Below are 25,586 nucleotides of genomic sequence, written 5' to 3' on the forward strand. Positions count from 1 at the left end.
TTCTTAATTGCCTGGCCTGGCCTGCATTTAAATTAAGCATGCATATAACCAATTTCCTGCTTAGCGTGCTGCTTTTTCAATTAGCGCAGCGTGGTTTGCTTAATGTCAGGGACGGAGCCAGAAATTCGGTTGAGGGGGGGCGAAACAGTATAGACATATTCAGAAATTTTTTTCAAAAAAGGCGAAACATTAAAACAAAAGAGATAATTTAAAAATAAATAAATAAACTACCTAAGAAATATAATTGTAAATATTGTTGGATATGGACGAAAAATAAAACACATCGAAACTTTATAAAAATATTCATAACAAAATATTAAACATAATTAATAAAATAATTTGAATAGAAAACACATTATAAATTACACATCTTATTATAGTGTGTGTGTGTGTAATATTAAAAAAGCTATTAAAAAAGGATTGTAAAACTATGCTAATGCTAAAATTAGAACCCTTAACCTTATTATTACCAAAGATGTGCTCTACCACCTACTCTAACTCATTTCTTGTTAACATTTTATAATTTTTTTTATACTAATACTAAAACATATATTATATATACATATATACATACAAATACTATATATGGGGTGGGGTGAGGGGGGCAGCCGCCCCCCGCCCCCCTCTCCCTCCGTCCCTGCTTAATGCCACTAGTATTATATATATTGTGTTTCACTTTCCACTTTACTCATTCAAACCAATTATATACTTAGCAGCACATATGCATGCTTTGTATATTAATTATATTACCCTAATTCTAGTGTCTGAATTATAGGTGTCGTACATGTATTTTCTTCTTGAAATTATATTCTTTAACGTTCAAAATATGATAGATAATGCTTAATGATGTGATCAAAATGTTATAGCTATTTGATCCATCGTATTAAAATAATCATTTTTGATTGAGTTTCTATAAGCTATCTAACATACTATTGACTATACACCGTACTCGTTGAATTTGAAAAAAAAAAAAAAAGAATTATTTTTGTCTGACCCTTTCGCTAATAGTGTGATATTTTTGTAGTTTATGTGGGTGGTTATATTTCTCTTGCATTAAAAAAAAGGTAAAATTGACTATATTATTATTACTACTATAGCATTCAAAAGAAGCCATCCATCACAGGCCCCCCCACTATATATACATTTGAAGCTGCGGCAAACTCAACTCTTCCGATCCCCCCGTCCACCTCCATTATATATCCATCCCACTGCACCCTCCCTATAAATATTAGAGATTTTAGCTATACCAAATTAAGATTTCCTCAACCTTCACTTAGCTTATTGTGTCCTCAAAAAACACACACACACACACATATATATAATGGCTCCTGTTGCAAGTGATGTTGCTGTTAAGGTTGGGCACATCGATGACGTCCAAGAACTGAGAAAGACTAAGCCATCTTCTATTCCTGAAAGATTTGTGAGAGACATGACAGAAAGAGCTTCTTCTGTCACTCCCTCCTCCTCTTCATATTACCTCAACATTCCCGTAATTGATTTGCAAAACCTCTTCAAGGGAAACAACAACAATAATTCTCCCCACTTTCTTGCTCAGCTATCCAACCTCTCTGTTGCCTGTCAACAATGGGGCTTCTTTCAAGTACCAACTACTTACTTTTTCATCTCATCACTTAATTAATTATTATTTTTTATAAAAATATATATATATATATATATATATATATATATATATATATATATATATGGCAGGTAATAAATCATGGGATTGAGTTTGGGTTGCTTGAGAGGATGGAGAAGTTGGCCATGGAGTTCTTCATGTTACCTTTGGAGGAGAAGAAGAAATACCCAATGGCTCCTGGAAGTGTGCAGGGATATGGGCAAGCTTTTGTGTTCTCAGAACACCAAAAGCTGGACTGGTGTAACATGTTTGCTCTTGGAATTCAACCTCATTTCATCAGGAACCCTAAACTATGGCCAACAAAACCACCTCATTTCAGGTTTTCTATATATATCTTGCTTCACATGCATTATATTTCTTGGCGGGTATATATGGCTAAGTAATTTAATTTGATTTGTTGTATTAATTGGTGGGCATGCAGTGAAACTTTGGAGGCATATTCAAGAGAAATAAGGAAATTGTGCGAGAAGTTGTTGAAGTACATAGGCAAGAGTCTGGGATTGAGTGAGGATGTTTTTGAGAAAATGTTTGGAGTGAGTGTCCAAGCTGTGAGGATGAACTATTATCCACCATGCCCTAGACCAGACTTGGTTTTAGGACTCAGCCCCCACTCTGATGGCAGTGCCCTTACAGTGTTGCAACAGGGAATGTGCACCACACTTGGCCTTCAAATACTCAAAGATAACACATGGATCCCTGTCCACCCTATCCCAAATGCCCTAGTCATTAATATTGGTGACACTATGGAGGTACCCCTCATGCACCCTGCAAAAAAACTTTTTTTTTTTTTTTAAATTTTAAAAACGTGGTATCGTGACCTGTTCTGTTTTGATATGATATCAATTGTCAATTAAAAGCTATATATAGCTGGTAGCGAATACGTCTTATATATACTTGTGAAGCAGTCAATGTCACGTTTCAAAGGTAAAACACTTACAACGGGCTAATTAATAGAACATATATGCATGTGTTATATATACTTGTAGGTCCTAACAAATGGAAGATACAAGAGTGTGGAGCATAGGGCAGTGACACACAAAGAAAAGGACAGGCTTTCCATTGTCACATTTTATGCCCCAAGCTATGAGATAGAGTTAGGGCCAATGGAGGAATTGGTGAATGAAGACAACCCTATCAAGTACAGAAGATACAATCATGGAGACTACAGCAAACACTATGTAACCAACAAGCTTCAAGGCAAGAAAACCCTCGAATTTGCCAAGATCAATTATTAACTAATATAATCACTCCAACAATATAATCATTATATTATATTGTTTTCTTAGCTTACTTATTTCATGGAGGATATATGGACTCTTCATTCCAATAAGAATATATACAATGCCAGGCCAGACCGCGTTATTTTACTCGATCTCAATCTACTTGGAATTTAATTTGTAAAACTTAAATTATATTGCAAGTAGCTACAACAGTATGTAGTAGCAGTAGGAATGCAATTTGGGTGTGATATATAGCTATCCTAGCTAGATTTAGTGGTGAAAGAACTCTACTTTTGTATGATTAATCTATGAATATATATATAATCAATAATGGAATCCTGTGGAGTGTTTTGTGCATGCAGATCAGACATGTTTTTGTGTACTGTGAGTGGTTTAATTTGTTCAACAAAAACTACACTTTTTACTGTTAGTTAATCCTAGCTTCTTAGCTAGGTTGATTATTGCATTGTAAATTAAGAAGAAATGACAAAAATCCAAAATGGGATGGAGACAAGAGAGAGAGAGCTTTTTTTCCTCCCCATGCCCTTCATACAAATTAAAATAGAAAAGTTGAAAAGACATTTTGTTTTCTAAGAAAAACTTTAATTATTATTATTATTATTATTGAACATTCTACGGTGTCATAATCTCAACTAAGAGAATATTTTATTTTGTAATTATTGACTATGTTTCTATAGTGATATAACACTATGATGTCTCATTTTATCATTAATGTATTGAGTCTTGATTTAATATAATAAGCATTCTTTTATTTAAAAAAAATGATGTCGTAAGATATCATAATGCATGCCATGTTTCAAATATACATATATTTTTTAAAATACAATCTCAACTGAACATAATATTTTACAAAGAAAAACAAAATATGGAGCTATGTTATGTTATTTTACCATCTCAAGTTCCCAACTAAACAAATTAAACAGTAAAAGTTAACACAAAGAAGGCCAAACAAGGCTACAATCTTACCTAAATATAAAAAATCTTGGGAAAATGGCACTTTTTCCCCCTAAGTTATATATTTATAACACTTTTCCCCCTTAATTATTTATGTAAACACATTAGCCCCCTCAATTATTTTAAAAGTGGTGGTTTTTCCCCTAATATATTAAATTGACATTTCTACCCTTAAAGTAAACATTTTATTTATTTTACTTCTCCAACAAATTATTCTTCCAAAAGGCTGAACCCCAACCCTAAGGGCCCCCCACACCCCGGCCCGACAGAGCATTTGGGAGGATGTAAATCATGGTGACTCAACTGAACATGAACCACAGAGGCTAGACCGGTGCTCAGCTCACTGCGCACAAGGAGCCCCCTCACTTTGAGAGGTTGCTCCCGCACTGCTGTTGGTGAGACTCGATCCCTGGTCATTCTTTCAAATTATTGCGTATATGTAGCGATTACCACGGTTCGGTTCGAACTGAACCAGACACTATAACAATCGAATTAAAAGTTTTCGGTTATGATTCAGATCTAGAACCCAATATTTGGATTTCAATTTATTAAATTTAAGAATAAAAAAAAAAACTTGATCATGACCCGTGAACCGGCGGTTCCGGATCCGGTTCACGATTTTGAACCGTCTTTATTTTAAAATTTTATTCTTTTATTTTAAAATAGTCTAAATTCAACAATAAATATATTTTATTTTTTCTGTTTGGAACATGAACCGACCATTCCGGTTCGCGATTTTAATAAACTCTAAATGTCGCATTTTGATTATAAATTATAATTGGAATATTTTGGTTTGGTTGCTATAGTATCTGTTTGGTTTAAACCAAATTATAGTAATAATTTGTTGGAGAAGAAAAATAAATGAAATATTTATTTTAAATATTTATTTTAAGGGTAAATATGTCCATTTAACATTTCAGGGGGGAAAAAGAGCCACTTAAACAATTCAGGAGAAAAAAGTGCTATAAGTATATAACTCAGGGGGAAAAAGTGCCATTCTCCCAAAAATCTTTTTGAGAAATCACAATAAGGTGTATCACTATATATAGAAACTCAGCTTCAATTAATTAATGTTAGAGTGGTACTACTGTAAATTATATTATAGATCATAATCCACATCATATATACTATTGTGAGATGAAGTATTGATAAATGTTCATTTTTAATATAATATATCTAATATTCATGTTCAATGTATTGAATGTTCATGATTTTTAATTAGTATATATATATCTAAAAATGAACATTCAGTACTTCAAAAAATAAATTTTTAGTAAATTAGAAATGAATTTTCAGTATATTAAAAATTCAAAATTGATTGCAGTGAGTGTCAATGTGCAAGTATAAGATCTTTCACTCTGAAAGACCTCCGGAATTAAGTAACTTGATCTTCTTCACTGAAGGGGATCAATATGCTCTGATTGTGATCTTTGAATAAATTTCAAAGCTTTTCAGGATATCTTCTTAAGCTTTAAACCTTTTCAAGATATCTTCATATAAGAAATGAGAAGTCCTAATAAGATAGGAAGAGTTTTGATAGGTTTAAACATTTTTGATATTATCTAATGATGAGTATTCAACATGCATGTACGAAGCTAACACATAATTATGTGATTATGTCTAGATTCTTGCTTTCAAGATAGATTCAAAAATATTCATCATATATATCAATTTTGATATGTTAAATTTTCAGTGTCTACAATATGTCAATGGTCTCACCATACAATGTAAACCATGACCCACGGTATAATGATGGGTGATGATACATTTCCCTTCTGATGATTTCATTTCCTAATATTCATCGCCTCTTTATACAAATTGTTTTATTTGTATTTGATTAATAAGTAGATTTTTTAAAAACATGTGATATATAAAGAGTTAAATTGTCGATCACATTAGGAGGTGAAGATTAGAAGGTGAAATAAGGAGGAAGAAAATAACAAATAAAAATTGTTTTGATTTTTTTTTTTTTCTAAATCAATTAACTTCACAGAGTATAATCACCATCTTTTACTTTTTGGGTGTTGTCGATCGAGGGAAACCCGCAAGGCGAGCGCATCCACTACCTAAGAATGTACACAAGGTAAATCCCTTCTTTTGATCCTAGTTGATAAAAGACCACAAGAAAATAAATCAGTTTATATTACCTACAGTTGACTGGCTAAAATAAAAAAGACATATAGATTAGTGGTCCTACTAAAGTCGAAGTTATAATTAGTGTGGTTACCAAATTAACAATATGAACATTGACTAACTTGGCTTAACCAGTATCTTTTTATTTTGAGTGGAGGGAGATTAAAATGAAATGCGTGTATGAATTATTGGAGGCACTAAGCAAGTTGCATAAAAGTTAATGATCATATGTTGGAAAATGTAGACATTAATATATAAAAGTTAATGAGCATATGAGGTAATCATCAGACTTTATGATTTATTACGTAATTCATGTCCGCATGTAGTTCAATTCTCTCCCGTCCAAATTCAAATATAAAATAAAATGAAAAAACAGGCCTTAATTAAACCAAATATATTACTCCGTAGGTTACAAGCTAAGAGATATTAACAGTATTAATTATGATTTATTATATATAGTCAAACATGCAATTAGCAGTGGAAGAGCGTTCTTAATTCCACTTTCCAGAAAGATGACACAATGTTGTTCTTCTTTCTCCTTTTTTTTTTTTTTTTCATAATTTTTAATCATTAGAGTCTTTTAATTATTGTATTAATCAAGTACGATATTGAATTTAGTTAGCATGCAGTGGGAGTCTTTTCATTTAGTTGTATTCTTCCTCCTTTTTTTGATTTTTTGTTTTTTAAATAATTTTTTAGTGACGGGAAACCACACTCTAGACGTACGACAAGAGTTATCAATGTGTGTTGAGCCTCTGAGACTTGCTACTTAGCAGGCCTAGAGTTGGCTAGACCAACTGGCAAACGACAAATTATACCATCGATCAGGGTCTATCTTGTATTACATACATTGTGAACCTTAGTTCAAAAATAACCTTCAATTCTGCACCTACATGCAGTTAATTGTTTTTATACCTTAAAAATCTAGAAAATTTACACCCTTAATTATTGATGAAGATATTTTTCAATAGCTTACAAGAGAGGACTGCTTTAAACAATATTATATTATATTATTGTAAGTTTGAACTCCATCATCACCGTTCCGGCGGCTATAAACACCGGAGGATGGAGCCGACGAAACACATTATCACATGTAAAAAGTCATGAATTCAAACTTCTCTATTACTTGATAAAAATCAATTCAATTGTTATACCATTTATTAGATCAAAGTTCACCTTACATTGTGGATCCAATCCTAGTTCAAAAATTATGTTTGTATCTGCAGTTAATGTACCCTATAAATAAATTGAAAGCATAGAATATGTTAATATATTATATACATAAAGTTATTATGTGTCTTCAATTTATTTATGGGCACATAATTTATTAACTGAAGACACATAATATGTTTAAAACAAACACATCGTTTAAATGTTATTTTAGACTAAAGTTCACAATATAATGCAAGGTATGTAGAACCTAGTCCAGAGTATAACTATATTAGCAGATAAAAATAGATTACGATCCACGTGTTATTTGAAATCCGTAACAAAACAATTAACATGCACCCTGCATTCTATGATTATTAGCAAAGTAACTGTGACTTGTACATCGTGAGATATACCTACATTAACTACTAACAAATTAAACACCAAAGTTTATAAATTTATTTTGAGTTAATTGAGCAATTGTACCTACTCTGTATTATATACATTGCATGTCATCTTTGAGAGTTTTGGTATTTCATCTTAATCATCTAAAGAGGCGTGCTAACTGCTAAGCATTAAAAGCTCATAAAGCTTAATTTATAGGTTCGATGTTGCTTGTAAGTCATATCTCTACTGAAAAGAGACGATTTTGGCTTCCAACAAGCTAAAGAGATTACTGTTTAGTTATAATAATTTCGTGTGTGTGTGTTTTAAATCTCATAGAAAAGAAATTACTTGCAAAATTAATCACATTATTATTTGGTTGATATGATGGAAAATAAACTGTTCGGAATATAGTTAGTATAAAAATTCAAATACCCTTACATAGTAATAAAGATGGGATAATATAAGAATTTGTGTCGTAACTTTTCTCCCAAACCAAAATGTGTGAAAAATAAAGTATCAAAAAGAATAAGGAATATTTTCCTCAAATTTGAAGAATTCAATTTTCGTTGGAATAAATTCTCCACCAACCATAGGGTGACTTATATATTTATGTAGCTGAAAAATTAAAGGTGAAAATGCGGGCATGTGATTGAATATAATATTATTCCAACTCTGATCCAAGAGGGTGGTAGGGGCCTCTCTGTGAAGTTGCAATTTGCAAAGGTATCCATTTTGAGGCGAGAGGGAAAGAAAAAACAAAGAGAAATGCAATGGGGGAACCTTAGATGACATATAAAAGCTGGAAAATGGAGCCCACCAGCAGTTGTTGGAATGGAAAGAAGCAATCTTAGCTTTAATTTGGTGAAGAATACAAAAAAATAAAAATAAAAAACTTGACCTTAGCTTGAATGTTGAGTAGACAAGTGAGCCAATAGTAGTGTAACTAAATGGCATTAGCTTGCACAACTTTTAGCTTGGAGTACCTCATCAAGTACCAACCCACTATATATATGTCTTGTACGTGTAAAGTGGGTTCTTCACCAAAACACTAGCATGCTGCCTTGCCTGCCTCGTCTAATCTCACCATTTGCTATGTTACATCATCCTACATACCCTCATTTTCTTTAATCATACTCTAATAAAGGTATTTATATCTTGCAGGATGAAACTAATCGAGACAAATCTCAATCAAAGTTGATTTCAAAAAAAAAAAAGAAATTATATCTAGACGTACGTAACTCTAGTTTGGTTCCAGTGGTTTATGGTACAAGGAATTGGAACTGAACCTTATATGAAATCCTTATAATTTGTAAATTTGAAATGTGATTTTTTGTATTTGTTATATTCAATATTCTTGGTTATCTTTTAGACTTAACTGTTTGGGATCTTGTCTTGTCGTTAACCCTAATCGCGTTTGATTGACCCGTTAGTGCAACATTGATACGACAACGTGAGGAAAAATAAATCAAATAGAAAGTAAAGAACACAAAGTATTGTTTACCTAGTTCAATGCACTTGTATCTACGTCTAGGGCACCACCATCAGTGACTCCAATCCACTATCTCAACAGCAAATCAAACAGGTAGATGGTAAGATAACACATTCTAATGAAGCTATAGAGAATTGTCGAGGCCGGAGATCCGAGTTGTCGCTGCCCGTCTCGCTAACTCACCCACCACTGCACCATAGTTGTATGGAGTACGGTCCAATGAATCTTTTGTAAGGTGTATCTCATCAATTCTTCAACTATGTTGGAGTCCCTCTCTAAACAATATATATAATACTCTGGTTCTTTTGAAAGACAAGTAATTCTTAAGACGATATTCCATGTAACTTGAATTACTGTCTTACCCTTGAGGTCTTTCAATCAGATAAGGATATTCTTATAAAATAACCTCAAACCGCATAACTACTCTGTCAACTGTACTTGATAAGTCGGTGTAGTTCAAACGGCTAGTGTCCAAAGGCTCTAGTGTAGTGTCTATTCTACCATATCTTTAATCAGTACTTTAACTAACACTAAATATAACATATCTAGTTTCACATAATAATCTTATCAATTACAAGTTGGGGTTTACAAGACTAAACACTAACAAGAAAGACTTTGGTTCAATTCGAACTGCAATCGGAATCGCTTATACAATTCTAGTTCCTATTCAGTTTGTAATTACATAGTTTGGTTCGAACTGTTAGTTGAAACCAACCCGTGATCATTTCTAATCCTACCCTCATCACTTTATTGTTATTAACATTACAACAATATAATCTAACTCAATATTTGTGATGAACATTATAGCAATACAACTTAAGTAAATATTAAATGAAATGAATACAGTCTTTTGTTGCGTGTCTTAACAAAATTGTAGCATTGAAAGTTTATTGTGTTTCATATGACATAAGAAACAAGGTTTGAGTGCCAAACATTTTGTGAATAAAGAATGGAAAAAGGTTTGGGAGGGGAGTTTCCTTTAGGAGTGGGTATGTGAAGAGGGCCGTTGTTAATGCTTCATTCACTAATTAATCACTATTTGATCAAATTGTGGTTTTTGTGTGTAGATTCAATGGCTGCTCTACGCTTCTCTCTCTTTAATTTTTATTTTAATATCCACTTGTGACTTCCCACCATTTACATAATGACTTCAATTATTGGTAATGTGCCATCTTCAACGTCAACAACATTGCGATCACATTTGACAACTCCATTTTCCAACCACACCCATAGATAGGGGTGAATAATTAGTTTAACTGACTGAACCGAAAGAATTTCATTCGATTAATTATTTTTTAATCAAAAAATTTCGTTTCAGTTAATAGTTAAAGAAGTTACAAAATTTCAGTTAACGGTTAATTCGATTTGAAACTATTTATAATTTGTGATTTTATGTTTGTAATGTTGTTATAGTATTGTGTTTTTATATTTTCTTATGGATTTATTATTATAGGTATTATTTGTTATGCTATTGTGTTTTTATATTTTCTTACAAATTAATTATTATAGATATTATTTTAATTTAATTTATTATATAGATATTATTTTAAAGATTTAAAACTTTATCTTAAAAACTTTGGTTAACCGAAAAAAAAAAAAAAAAAATTGGTTCAATTAATTCGGTAATACAAAGTTCGATTCAATTAACGATTAAAGCTATAAAAACTTCGGTTAAAACAATTTGGTTAATTAAACGATTAACTAATTACACACCCCTACCAAAAAAACGCACCCGCAACACAAAACCAAAAATAGGTAAAATAGGATAGTAGAATTACTGCGAATGGCTAATGTACAAAGAAGATAAAAACCATACAATATCCATATTCATAAAGTTACAAAATACAGAGAAATTAAAACTTGTTCATTGTTAACAAATTATCTATACAAACGACAGTTGGATAATGATCACTCCACAGCTGAAAAGTTACACTGCATTTTGTTTGAAAAAGCGGCAGAGTGGATAACTCAGCTCAATGAAAGCCAAACCATTACAGCAATCAAGAAAGTGAAGCTGGAAACCAATCAGGAAACAGAGATAGGTAGTTCGGTTGCTGAATATCATTATATCGAATGCTAGTTAGTTGAGTTGCAAACGTGGAATGAAATGTGTACGAGGGAGGTGGCCATATAGGGAGAAGTCGAAGAGTGGAAACAATCACAACCTCTTCAGGATGCATATAAGTTACCCAACTTTTTGGTGCTCAAATGTACAGGTAATTTTGAAATCAATGGGTTACCAAAATCACGAGAGTTCCTTCACAGGAGCTGTGCTTGTTTGCAAACTTTAATGGACGGTTTTATCCTCTCCTGTGCTGATATAGCAGCAGACAAAATCATCAACTTTCTCGACCAAGTATCTGGACCCAATTATGCCAAGTATTTAAACATGTTGGGATTATCCTTGTCCCTCTCAAGGTAGTCCCTAGTAATTAAATCTTCAATCCTCTTCTTGATCGCTTTGACATCAGGCTGAGAAGAAGCAAAATTTGCAGGTTCACAACACAGATAACAGATTATTATGGAAAGAAACAATATGAAGCAAGAGAAACCTCGAGGTTACCTTGAACATGCGTCCCAACTGCTCAACACATTCCATGACTAACTGCTGATAGCCCAAGACTTTCCTACTCTTCATAATACGCACTATTGAAGCATCAATAGCATATCTTCTATCTTTGTCAACATCTTCAATAACTTTTTTCTTCTCATCCACGGGAGGGAGAGGGATCTACATTTCCACGGAAATATTTCATTGTTAACAAATAGAATACAAGAAACACAACTGGACATTACGAAAGGTTAACTGATATGGAATTACCTTTATCCTCCTCATTTTGTCTGTAAACTTTGAATTGAATTCGAAGACATCAGATGAGGAAATTGTCTTGGTGCTCGGCTCCTTGTTGAGGATCTTATACTTTGCACATGAAAGGGAATGAAGAAGTCTAACAACATCATCATCTGACAGGTTTAACTGTGCCATGATTTCTTGATAACTTAACCGGTCTGATGCATTAAATAGAAGCAATACAGAAGCCTATTGACAGTAAAAACAAGAGCTGATTATCCACAAACTCCTCGTAAAAATCTGAAAATGGATTAAACAACAGGTTGTCTGTTTTAGAACCTGGTAAGTAGTCACAATCATCTCTATGGTTTTCTGCTCAAAGTTTCCACTGATATTACAAGTACCCAGTGAGTATATCCATGTAAGCTTCCGATGCTTTGTTTTTGTTTGGTAGAACTCTCTAAACACTTCAACACATTTAACCTAATATAGAAATTCAAACCAGTAAAAGAAATGACGTCAGAGATATAGAAAATGGCCAAATAGTAGCCCAGTCGGCCCAGATACGTCACAAAATAAAAGATAGTGGAGGAATGGAAATCATCATCCAACCCAAACTTGGATTATACACTTTACAATCTAATGTTTGGCCCCTAGTCATCCATAATTTCATATTTAGCACTCCAACACCTACACTCTACTCCCATTCTCACTTTTCCATTTGACCAAGCCATGTCAATGTACACACTATCATATTCCTTCTTCTTTTTTCTTTATAATGTAATACCATCCGTAATCTTCTGGAAGCTTAATCTCTTACACTCAAGAAACTACCATTGTGGCTACCATAAGTGATAGAAACAATCACCATTATTTAACTCATTCTCTGTAACCTCCACTCCATTCTTCTCCTCGTCAGAGCCACAAAGGTACCAAAACCTTATCACATACATCTTGTTTTGTTTCTTCTTGTTCCTCATAAATAGGGCTTCTTTATGAACCTAATTGGTAGGAAATGCCAAAACTTATACGGAGTAATATGGAAGAGGCCCACTAAACTTATATTCCGGTAATTTGGTGAGCCTTCTTTTGGCAAGATATCGATTCAGTGAGGTCTACATACCATTGGAAGAAACTAGAAAAGAAAACAGATGAAATAACTACATCAAATGATTGGTGGTGGTGGTGGGTAATGGTAGTTTCTTAACATAAATACTGATAGAAGCTTCAAGAATTTACTAGGCCAAATTATGATAAATGAAACTCAAGAGTATAGCTTGACATGACATGACCAGAAATCTGACACAAGACAAGCTTAGATAGAAAATACATATTACAGTAACTTGTAGATAGCAAAATGCTAAAATGAACCTATAGACGGCAGAGTGCAAAAAAATCATCAAACTCAATATCAAGTTATCAACTACCTTATTCAATGGGTACTAAAGGGTTTAAATAGAGCATACCATCTCGGCTGGAAGGTTAAGATCGAAGGACTTGTAGCTTGGCCAAAAGCCCGTAGTCAGAACTGTAACAGTCAGGTCAATACCAGGACTTGCAAGAGGATTATTACTGAGATATTCCTCAAAACTAGTTTGGTTTTCCCTTGCCAAAGTCAAATCAGTGACCTGGAAAGTAAAGAAAAGAAATGGGAAGGGGTGGGTCAATGATAAAAAATGGCATGGCATACTAGTATGAATAATAATCTCTTACCATCCCTTCCATCTTTGATGTGAACTGACCACCACACTGTTGCTTCAACTTTGTTAGGATACTTCTCTCATGCTCGTCATTGGCACTCTTATCAAATAACAACCTCCGAGCTAACTTCTTCCTATTGACAACAAAATGATATCTCAGAACAAAAATAGCTACAGTAGTTTGACTAATAAAACAAGCTAAACGAAGAAGTTTTTGTCCTTTTGTCTACTAATGTTATACTTTTCTTTCTTGATAGCCAAATAGATGTAAAGGAATTGCATGATTTAGCAGAAAGATAGAGAAGGGCAGAAGGCATAAAGCATATCTCATAGTCATAGAAGTCCGAAAGAGTAGAAGAGAGAGAGAACTTACCTATAGAATTCTGCAAATAAGTCCTTATCACCTATGTATGCAAGCAGCTTTACAACCTGCAAATATGGATTTGTTAGCTATAGCTTTATGATAAAAAGTTAGGAAGACAGACAGAATAAGAAATATACCTTCTCCAGTGTCTCTTCAATGGCTTCATCACTCAATTTCTCACATCCACCCTTCTTTAGAATGTTGTCGCAAAAGGTGGCAAGAAGCTCAGCATTTGTGCTCCCAGCAACACCCTTGTTGCAAAAAACTTCAAAGGCTTCCTTGAGTGCCTGCAGAGAGGGATGAAAGAATATAATAAGTAATAATACACTAAAACAGGGGACTAGAATATGATGACAATGACAGTGATACTAGTTCACTAACCTTGTGGAACAGTGAGTGGTTTTGAAAACAATCATTAACATATGCCAAGTATTTATCATGAAGCTCAATTACTTTCCGAACAAAAACCTGAAACATTGTTCAGTTAGTGCAAAATCAGAAAATATGGTCAGGAATCTTTAGAATTAAAGATCATTAAGACTTCAAGACTTCAAGATTACCTGTTCCTGCATTCCTACAACATCTTTCTTGTCTGCCTATAAAAGAAAAGTCACTACTTAGAAGAATAGAAGTTTTTATTGCTCATTCAATCTTATTATAAAAATTTAAACAAATAAATATATAAAAACATGGGGACAAAATGAAAGCACACAATTACTTTCAAATATATTCAAAAAAACCCAATAACATAAGATTGCCAATGTATATATGAAGAGAGAAAAGTCGCCGTGCTGGAAGCCATGTATACCCACTTTAAGAAAAGATAAAAGGTACAAAAAAAATAGATAAATGACAAATTGAGGTTAAAGACGCAGCCAAAAATCATTATTTCACTTCCTAAAGCTGCTTTTCCTCAAATTACAAAGGAAAGAATCTATGAAAACAACATAAACTTCAATTCTCAAGCCTCATAGAATTTTCTAACACCACAAAAGAAATTGGGTAAAACATTCCATTTGAAAAGAAGAAATGATTTAAAAAAAAAAAAAAAAAATCAATATTTACAAGTTAGAACATAGGCAGGTAGTAAAATGTCAAACCATTTTTATTTATCCAAAGTAACCATGAGAGAATTGTAAAAGATATTTTATATCAGGAAAAGGAATTAGAGAGAAAATTGATTAAGAAGTTGAATATATGTTTCATTTGAGAAAAAAAGAAATATCTAAAAGAGATGCAAATGTTGCAATTATTCTCCTCAGCCATTTAATAGACAATTATGCACAACATTCCAATACAGCAGATAATTTAATTTGACAATTCCAAACTTCAAAAACAGTACATTCTCTGCAGAGTTCACAGAAAATGTTATAAAGAGGAATTACAAATGCAAACCTTTTTATGGCTTGCAGCATCTTCTGCATGTTTAACCAGAGTCATTCCTTCAGCAGTTACATGCTACAGAAAAGCACACAAACTAAGAAGTTTCACAAAAACACTAGGGTAACCAGAAAAATAAATATGATTGATGATTCATAGTGTCACTTTCAGACAGATGTGTAAGTAATGTGAGATGTTAAACCTGCTTAAAAGTATTAGCTACAGGCTCCAAGCCTCGAGGTATTTTAGAGAAGAGCCTATACATTCTTGACAAGTCCAACACCTAAAACAATTAAAGAAAAATTAATTAAGGCATCAATTGACTGCAACACTTTGTAAACAATTAAGATGCAAAGACTTCCAATAGCATATTAACTTATTGAATGAGTACCTTGTCATCTCTAAGTAATGCATGACATCCAGAGTGCTCCTTCTCAAGTAATTGGGTTGCATACACAGACAACAACTCATGTTGTACTTTCTAACAGAATAAATAAGTAAAAGAAATCAATTAAAAAAAAAAAAAAAAAAAAAAAAACTAGCATCATCAATTTGATCATGTATATTCATAGAAAGGGAAACTGGCAAGAATATCAACTAGAAGCAAAATATGCAACAGTGAAGGAATGAACCTCAAGCAACTTTGTCTCACTACTTGAATGTAGGTAATGAGAGACCCTATCCTTCTCACGTTTCAAGCATTCCTCAGCCTGGAGACCCACAAATAGATAATTAGAAAATACTGTAGTTGGAAAATGTAGGAGGGAGGCAAGATTCAAAAAGGAGAATCAAGGGAAAAGGAAAAAAGGTTGTAGATATTAACTTTCAACATATAATCTGGACATGAATCCTCTAAAATCCAGCTAGAAGCCTTCCGAGAATAATAAGCTGCAGAATCCTTGAGCATAGTTGCTTCAAAGTCATTCTCATAATAATCCATTTGCCCCATTCCAATTTCAACAAATATGTCTAGCACATTCTTCAATAATGCTCTATCAATCTGCTCACCCTCACGCTCTTGATCAATCTGGTTAGAAATATCATCAGTTACCACTTAATCTGACACCTGAGCAGGAAGAGAGCTCGAGAAAGAGTTCACTAGCAGAAAACATACCAGAGATATAACAGCATCCCTTATTTTGCTATTCAACTCTAGGTACACCTGAAACAAGGACAGTTCCAAGATTAAAATATAATCTGAAAGAAAATTTTATTAAAAAAAAAAAAGTAGTGCAAGAACATAATGACCCATGGTATGTATCAGAGATGAATTTAATAAGCAATTGTATAACTAGAGCAGAAGAAAACAAGATTTCCATTTTGAAAGAAGTATTATGGTTGATAGCCATAAGTTACCAGATCACGGAAGCATGTTAACCCAACTTCATTGAGAGCTGGTAGGGATCTCCGAGCAATGAAATAGCGATCTAGATAATGGAAGAATCTCGACAACCATCTCACCATGATTTTATGGTTTAACCACCTTTTCACCAACTCTCTTAGCATAAATTCATCATGCTTCTCTCTCAAAGAAGGCAACACCTGAATTTGGTAACAGTTATGTAAAAAATTTCACCAACATGAAAACAGTCCAAAAAAAATTAAATGCTACCATTGCTCTCCCAGACTCCCATGCTCAACTTCACAAAAGATATGAAATGCGGCTAAAGTAAGTTTGTAATTGCCTCACAAAGTAACCACTTCATAAATGATTGACTTAAACAGCAAAATCATTTCCTAGTTCTATTTTCTTCCACCTTGTCTTTTCTCTTCAACTACAACAATGTTAACATCAAGTCAACTATATGTATAATCATGTGAGTTTTTCTCCAACTCTATCTCCATATGCTCTTTCGTTGGTTCATATACATATGAACATATACACTAATACACATATGCATATACTAGTTAAGAATATAACATTTGCAGTTCTGCAGTATATGCACTGTAAGCATGTAAAACTACTAACCGTTAATGTGATGTATTCCTCAAAGGACTCCCGGTATTTGTCATATAACTGCTGAGAATAATCATGGGGCGGTTTTTGTGTGCACATATTGTAAATTGTACTAATGATAAGATTTAAGGAAGCAAAATACAAGAGAGCTACAATTCACTAAAGCATCAACCAAAAAGTCCATAACGCAGTTTCTAAAAGGATACGTGTACAACATCATATAATCCTCAGAGCTGAACTGTGGCTCTGGCAACCCTTCCAGAATGTTCTTCAGCTTTGTTATCCCCCGCTGCATGAAGTCCCATCCCTGTTCTAAATCAATTGTGCTGCGCTGATTCATTGACATTATGATACCTCCAAACTTCAAATTTTAGTGCACACAGCTATTCGTCTATTCCAGTTCCAAATTGGAGGAAGAACAGCACCTGCAAACCACCCACCCCAACTAATTAGCACAATCTCAACTGAATCCAGAATATGCACCAACCAATATCACGCCTAGATGACACCCAAATAACAACAAGCGAGTACAGAATCTAAAGTAAAACCTAACCAAATAAAAATCTGGTTTATCGAGTGTCAAAACCACAATCAACTTTTCAGTCCAGATAAGACGAAGTAAAGTTAGAGCTCAGAACTTCCGCAAATCGAAGCCAAAAAAATATTCTGAAATTTCAACAATCAAAAACAGATAAGCTAGATAAAGAAATGAAAAAACACAGACTGCACACATAGATGGATACGCATACATCTCAAGTATTGAGTTAGTGCTGGAAATTTGGCATACGCACCTATCCGAGTAAGTGTTAGTAAAGGTAAAGAGCTTGCTGGGAAAGCGATCGGAGCTCCGTGGAGGATCTCGACAGAAAGGGGAGGGAGAAAGGAGATATTTAAGCCAGACGTAAATTTTGTGAATCTCTCTCGTTTTCTCTTTTTCTGTTCCCGCAAAACGTGCCCAGATATTTTGCCTATTCTGATTTTGACTTGGGATAAGTTATTGGCTTATGATTTTTGGCACCCTATTTTACGTTATGATTTTTATTTTTATTTTTTTGAGACCAACGTCCTGTCCTTAACTGTAAAAGACACATTTAAACATGTATCATATTCAGACTAATCCTCATTTTCAGATTATGATCTTTTTGAAATAAGTCTTAGACTAATCCTCATTCTCATGTTATGGTCTTTTTGAAACAAGTATTAAATAGACGACTAAACTTATAGTTTTCGTGTAATTGGATCATTAAACATAAAAATTGTGCAATTAAATTATTAAGCAAGTAAATTATGTGCAATCAAGACATTTTTCTAATTGTTCAGAAGAATCTGATTATATTAATTACATGATATGTACTCATAATCATATTTTCATTGGTCATACTAGTTAGGATAAACGATCGAAATGTTTTCAACTTAAATTGCATTAAAAGAAATCATAAAAAAAATGTATCATTTATACATATTTTACTTGTTTGATGATTTGATTGCAAAATTTTTAATTTCAATGACCTAATTGTACAAAACTAATAAATTTAATGACTTATTTGACACTTTTTTTTTTCTTTTTGTATTTATCTCTTAGCATGCATTTGATTCATACTTAATAAAAATAGAGGGAATAAGGTTTTATCTGGTTGTTTGGTTCGGAAGTTTATTTTAGAGTTTTGTATTGCATTTAGAGAAAGTACACACATTAATACTATAAAATGCACCTAATATGAAAAATAATACTATAATGACAATCATTATTCTATGGACCATGGTTCATGTAGTTGTGTGGATCACAAATAAAAAATACATTATTTGTGTACATAAAATACATTATTCTATATAATATTAAATAATGTATATTCAGTATATAAATAATGTATTTTTAATATATTAAAAATTACCTTATATTAATGAAAAGTACATTAATACTAAAAATATATTATTTTATATATTATACATTCAGTATATAAATAATATACATTTAATATATTAAAAATATATTTTTTTAATAGTTCACACAACACTGTGATCCACCTAAAAAGTTGTCATACACATATTATCAACACACACAAATGTAAATAAATCAAGTATGGATTAGAAAACTCATTTGATACAAACTGTTGGGTACAGGGGAAGTGGCCCATGCTTCATAGGCCGCTATTGGGTCTATTAAGGAAAAAGTGTAGTCCAAGAAGAATCATAGCCCAATAACAAAAGCCCTATTTGAGGAGTTGTTATCAATCGTTATGCGTTGGACCCCTATCCAGCATGCTTGCTGGACACGGGTAACAGTGCCGTTAGACACTGTTATCTCCTTTTTTTTTTTTCTTTTTTTTTCTTCTTTTTTTTTTAAATTTCAGACCGCTTTATTGTAAGAGTATATGTTCATAATTTTATTACTATATATTAATAACTATACATTCATAACTCCATAACTGTACGTTCATAACTCTATAACTGTACATTCATAACTCCATAACTGTACATTCATAACTCCATAACTGTACATTCATAACTCCATAATTGTACATTCATAATTTTCGAAGCTCTATGTTCACAATTTTAGAGCTCTATGTTCATAATTTTATCACTATATGTTCATAATTGTAAGTTCATAATGTTAGAGCTCTTTGTTCATAATTTGATCAATAACTGTACATTCATAATTCCATACTGTAGATTCATAATCTCATAACTGTAGATTCATAACTCCATAACTGTAGATTCATAACTCTATAACTGTACATTCATAACTCCATAACTGTACATTCATAATCTTCGAAGCTCTATATTCACAATTTTAAAGCTCCATGGTCATAATTTTATCACTATATATGTTCATAATTGTAAGTTCATAATGTTAGAGCTCTGTGTTCATAATTTCATAATTGCATAACTGTATATTCATAACGGCATAACTGTACATTCATAACGGCATAACTGTACATTCATAATCCAAAAAAAAAAATAACGCCGTTAACGGCAAAACGCGCGCGAATTTTTTTTTTTTTAACTAAATGACGCGTTTTTTTTTTTTTAAAAAAACGACGTCGTTTTGGGCCCGTGTCCACATTGAAATGTGGACACGGGTCCAGGACATAATTTGCCAGTTGTTATACCATGGACCAGGGTGGTCCTAAACGACATATAAATTGTGTATTTTTAGTATTAGAATTATGAACTTGTAGAATATAAATTATGTTTTTAAGTCAAAACACATAATAATTGTAGAAGAGAATTTGTGAATACAATACAGAGTCACCGAATCCTAATTTGTTTATATTGTGTAACTACAGTATTTGAAATAAACTTGTGAATATAAAACAATATAATCAATTACATATATATGTTAATGTTGTGTATTTGTAATATACGAATTGTAAATTTTCAAAAAGTAAATTGTGAACATTTAGACCGGGTCCATAAAATAATTTGTGGTATTTGAGAGGTAGAGGTTGAGGAGCAAATTATGTTGTGGACACGAGTCCAAAACAACGTCGTTTCAGGAAAAATGACGGCATTCCAGTTTTTTTTTAAAAAAAATTGATTTTGTCTCGCCGTTAACGGCGTTATTCGTTTGTAGAATTATGAATGTACAGTTATGAAATTATGAACACAGAGCTCTGACATTATGAACTTACAATTATGAACATATAGTGATAAAATTATGAACATAGAGCTCTAAAATTGTAAACATAGAGCTTCGAAAATTATGAATGCACAGTTATTAAATTATGAATGTACAGTTATGGAATTATGAACACAGAGCTCTAACATTATGAACATACAATTATGAACATATAGTGATGAAATTATGAGCATAGAGCTCTAAAATTGTGAACATAGAGCTTTGAAAATTATGAATTTACAGTTATTTAATTATGAATGTACAGTTACGGAATTATGAATGTACAGTTATGGAAGTATGAATATACAGTTATGGAATTATGAATACAGAGCTCTGACATTATGAACTTACAATTATGAACATATAGTAATAAAATTATGAATATATACTCCTATAACGAAGCGGTCTGAAATTAAAAATAAAAAATAAAAATAGTAGAAGATAACAGTGTCACTAACGGCACCGTTACCGTGTCTACAATGCATGCTGGATACGGGTTCATAGCATACCGATTGAGATTGAGGTACATGGACGAGGAACATGTGGTCCATTAAAGAAATCCAACAAAAATAAAAGAAATCTCAGCTCTCATGCGTGAACTATCGAAGATACTATGTACCCTCTTGGAAAAATAGCAAAGGGAGACTTTTCACAAGAAGTAATCTCGTTTTGCTGATTACTTCTCGTATAATGTTTCAATTTGTCACAAGAAGCTAAGCAAAACAATATTGAAAATGTTATAATGTTATACCTTCTCGTATAATTTTTAATTACCAAATGTCAGTTTTCATGAGAGTTGTTTTTACGTTAAATACTAAAAATAGTAAGAGATGTGACACATTTATAATGTATTACACATTTTATTATTTTCAGTATTTAACAATGTTACGATTCACATTGTAAAACTTGATGATAATGTAAATGTGAACAGTATGGAGTGAATTCCATTTTTGGTCATATTGTTATAGGGACATTTTTAATTTCAGTCCACTTTAATTTTTTTTTTTGTCACTTTACAACGACTGTTATTGAATGTGTTCAACTTTTAGTCCACCGTTAATATTTACGTCAAGAGGCCGTATAATCAAAGGGTATTTTGGTCTTTTTATGTTTGTCTCTTCTCTTTTAATCCCGGCGCTTCGTCCTCCTCCTCCGATATTCGAAGATGGCTCTTCGAACAACGAGAATGGGAAGCCAAAGCTACATTGTTTCGTTCGTTCCAACATGGGCCGGCGAGGTTTCTTAGATTTTAGGTTTAATGTTCACATTTCTTTAGTCAAACATAGTCTTGGATGAGAAGAAAGGTCAAAATACCCCTAGATTACACGGCCTCTTTATAGAAATACTAACGATGGGACTAAAAGTGGAACACATTCAATAATAGTGGTTATAAAGTGGCAAAAAAAATTTAGGCGGACTAAAATTGGAAACGCCCCTATAATAGTAGGACCAAAAATGGAATTCACTCGAACAGTATGTCATAGACTTAGTTTTGATCGAAACATATTGACCTGTATACTCATTATTCTTTGTTATTATATTCTAAATTCAACCAAATAATAAAATTAGTATTCTCAGTAATTCATCTTTCCACTAATCAAACAATAGAATCGATCAATATTCTTAATAATTTCTTTAACTTGGGGAGAGAAATTTTGGTCGGAATTGAAGTTAAACCCTTTTCTCAAACACCATAGTTAAACATTGTACTGATGCACAGAAAAGTTCGTTACATTGCATTTTTAGAGTTAGCAAATTATGACCAATATTATTATAATACTCACTGCTGGAAATCTCGCGTTTTCCGTCCAACGAATATTGAACGGAAAACGCAATATATTGGTCGGAAACGAGGTTTCCGTCCAACATACCGACCAAAAGGAACGTTCGGAAAAACCCTTGTCGCAAATTCCGTCCAATTATGATTTTTGGTCGGAAATAGCGTCCAACAAACAAAAATTGGACAGAAATTTCGGAGAGTAACCCACCATTCTTAAAACGTGGGAATTTCCGTCCAACTACGTGTGTTGATCAGAAATTCAGTCCAACTACATGCGTTGGTCAGAAATTCCGACCCAACGTTGGACGGAAAACTCGCATATTATATTTTGTTATTTTACTTCCAACTGTTGGTAGGAAAATCCTAAATCATATGGAGTTTTTTAATTATTTTTATATTACCATAATTTTATTTATACCTGTTGTTTATAAATTATATGTCATCAACAAATTAATAGACACACTAAATTTCAAGTTTTTTAATTATTTTTATAATTTTATTTATACCTGTTGTTAATATATTTTATTTATACCTGTTGCTCTCCATGGTGCTGAAAGCAAGATAAATCTTTATTCCAATGATCCATGCCACAATTACAGTTAAGGAAATCAGCAGATTGAACATTAGACACAAAATTAATTTTTATTTATAAATTAAAACATTCTCTAATTCATATTCATATCTTTTGTTTAAAATAAGATGAAACTCACAGAAATTCCCCAAGACCCTGATGCAGCCTGTCCAAAATATAGACAAAAGAATTCAGAAAATATCTAAATCCACAAACAAAAGATTTGATTACTTCATTTTGTTCAACTTCCAATACCTCATCACTGGCTTGTTCATTCACCTAAATAGCCATTGCTCTTTAAGCTTCACCAACATCTTATCAAGAAGTTGCAACTTGCCAGAAGATTCAAGTAGCTGCTTGTTATACAAATGCAAGTGACAGAAAAATAAATTAAGTTGAATAGAAAAAAACATGACAATCTTAAGGTTAATCATTGGTGTATTCAACCTGTACGTCCAAACCATAAATTCCACAATATAAATTCATAATACATGGAGCTGCATAGACAAACTAATCAGCAAACCACAGGATTAAACACATGATTAATGAGCTCAAACATTGCAATAATGAGTACAATACATTACAACAACTTATTATAATTCTTATGATATATATTTAGGAATTTAGGGCTTAATAAAATTAGGATTTAGTGATAAATGAAATTAAGAATTCAGGGATTAGGGTTAAGGATTTAGAGAAATAGAACTTACCTATATTAGAGACGACGACGTACGAAGTAGCTGCGGCGGTTAAGACCGATAAAAAAATTCCTCGACGCAACAACCGGCGTGCTGGCGGGAAGAGGTTGCAGCGACCGATTTGAGGTGCGTCGTGAGGAGTTGAGTGGGATGAGCGAGGGCAACGGCGATGAGCGACGAGCGAGGGCAACGGCGATGAGCGACGAGCGAGGGCAACGGCGATGAGCGACGAGCGAGGGCAACGACGACAGGCGAAGAGCGACGGCGGTCAGTGACGATGGAGAAGGTGGATGGGATTTTGAATTTTGATGGAGATGGTTGCTCTGTTTGCGGCTGTGGAAAAGTGAAGGAGATATCGCCAAATATTTTAACTTCCCGCTCCTTAGGTTGTTTTTTGTATTGAAAGATTTTAATTTTCAGTCCAACATTTTGTTGGACGGAAATTAAAATACCTAATATTTCACTTTTTACCTATTAGTCCATTCATATTTATCGATCAATATTATAGGTTGGATAGAATTTACTTCCAACAATGGATGTTGGACAGAATTTCCGTCTAACATTCTTGCGTTGGACGGAAATTCCGACTAAAATTTCGTCCAACCATTTTTAGAGACGAGAAGTTTAGATTTTTAATAAATTACCGACCAACATTATATTGGACGGAAATGTTGGTCGGAAATGGCGAGAATTCCAGCAGTGACTGTTTAATACATCTTCCGGTATCTTCTAGTTACAAATATTTTGGCATTTATGCTAAAAACCAATATATGATTTTGTTGGGCTGCTTGGGTACGGTATTGGCTATTTCGTTTGATCCCCATAATACCAAGTCTCAAACTGGTTATGCTTTGTTTTACCTTCAAATCCTATATGAGGACAATAAAACTTGTGTTGCACAAATGATAAATGTGTATGTTTATGAATATTTGATAAAGTATATATAATGTCAAAATTCAATCTACATGAGCTCCAGAAGAGTCACACAATTATTATACAAGATACTCACTCTAGTGACAATCTATAAGATTTGTTCATGGCCCTGGCCACCACAACACTCTAGCAACAACAACATCGCGACATTCTTTTGATGAACGGTGGCGTCTCTGAAAAATTGTCTTTCTTGTTGAAAAGTTATTTTTATAGATTTAAAAAGAAAAAAACTAAAGTAGTGACGATGTATTCCATTAAACAAAAATTGCAAATAATTAGCCAACTATTACGTAGTATGATGCCACATCTAGAATCATTCTAAATATGTTGTCACAAGATCTGGTGAGGCATTAATTCTTTGAGATGAAAAAGATTAAGAGAGTATAAAATAGATAATGCTTTATAAATGAAAAAAAAAAAAGGATTACAGGTAATTTTAAAATTAAATTTACTTTGTAAGTTATTGCATATATATAATTTTAATTTAAATGTTGACAATATTTTCTTTTAAAATTGGATAGACTTCATCACAGCCAATAACAGTTCCACAATTGACCAAACTAAGCCAACAACAACCGCACAAGTGCAGCACTGACGATGTTCACAATTTATCAAACATACAATGACCTAAAAGGGTCTACATAAATACCCATAATTCCTAATTCTTTACAAATAAAAAATAAATTAATAATATTATTATAAATATAAAAGTTCCATTTATAAACTTTTGCAGTGAAATATAAACTAGATATAACCGGTTGATAAGTGTCAACTTTTTTTTTCTTTATAATTTATCATGGC

The 25,586-nt window shown here is 32.8% G+C and overlaps 2 protein-coding genes and 1 long non-coding RNA gene across 4 annotated transcripts; 1 reads left to right on the plus strand and 2 right to left on the minus strand.

Moving 5' to 3' along the window:
* The first annotated feature begins 1,182 nt into the window (after window positions 1-1,182).
* Window positions 1,183-3,164, plus strand: LOC109170108 (protein SRG1-like). The gene is made up of 4 exons (XM_019319069.1): window positions 1,183-1,600; window positions 1,711-1,958; window positions 2,061-2,388; window positions 2,626-3,164. Exons 1-4 carry the CDS (start codon window positions 1,322-1,324, stop codon window positions 2,872-2,874), a joined length of 1,104 nt encoding a protein of 367 aa, XP_019174614.1. The 5' UTR covers window positions 1,183-1,321; the 3' UTR covers window positions 2,875-3,164.
* Window positions 3,165-10,744: 7,580 nt separating this feature from the next.
* On the minus strand, window positions 10,745-18,140 carry LOC109170528 (cullin-1-like). 2 transcript variants are annotated; one of them, XM_019319693.1, is made up of 20 exons: window positions 17,976-18,140; window positions 17,391-17,609; window positions 17,197-17,296; window positions 16,584-16,769; window positions 16,342-16,389; window positions 16,051-16,254; window positions 15,860-15,937; window positions 15,619-15,708; window positions 15,430-15,510; window positions 15,243-15,305; window positions 14,408-14,443; window positions 14,229-14,315; window positions 13,985-14,134; window positions 13,857-13,912; window positions 13,497-13,617; window positions 13,250-13,411; window positions 12,123-12,266; window positions 11,814-12,032; window positions 11,556-11,723; window positions 10,745-11,464 (listed from the first exon to the last, which is right to left on the minus strand). In XM_019319693.1, exons 2-20 carry the CDS (start codon window positions 17,528-17,530, stop codon window positions 11,363-11,365), a joined length of 2,235 nt encoding a protein of 744 aa, XP_019175238.1. In that variant the 5' UTR covers window positions 17,531-17,609; window positions 17,976-18,140; the 3' UTR covers window positions 10,745-11,362. The 2 variants fall into 2 exon arrangements, with proteins under 2 accessions (XP_019175238.1, XP_019175239.1); XM_019319694.1 differs by lacking the exon at window positions 17,976-18,140 and adding an exon at window positions 17,738-17,905.
* Window positions 18,141-23,206: 5,066 nt separating this feature from the next.
* LOC109169946 lies at window positions 23,207-24,200 on the minus strand. The gene is made up of 3 exons (XR_002052304.1): window positions 23,865-24,200; window positions 23,410-23,507; window positions 23,207-23,320 (listed from the first exon to the last, which is right to left on the minus strand). It is a non-coding gene; the product is annotated as an uncharacterized LOC109169946 (long non-coding RNA).
* Between the last annotated feature and the right edge of the window lie 1,386 nt (window positions 24,201-25,586).

The sequence above is a fragment of the Ipomoea nil genome, unplaced genomic scaffold (assembly GCF_001879475.1).
Source record: "Ipomoea nil cultivar Tokyo-kokei standard unplaced genomic scaffold, Asagao_1.1 scaffold3321, whole genome shotgun sequence".
Lineage (NCBI taxonomy): Eukaryota > Viridiplantae > Streptophyta > Magnoliopsida > Solanales > Convolvulaceae > Ipomoea > Ipomoea nil.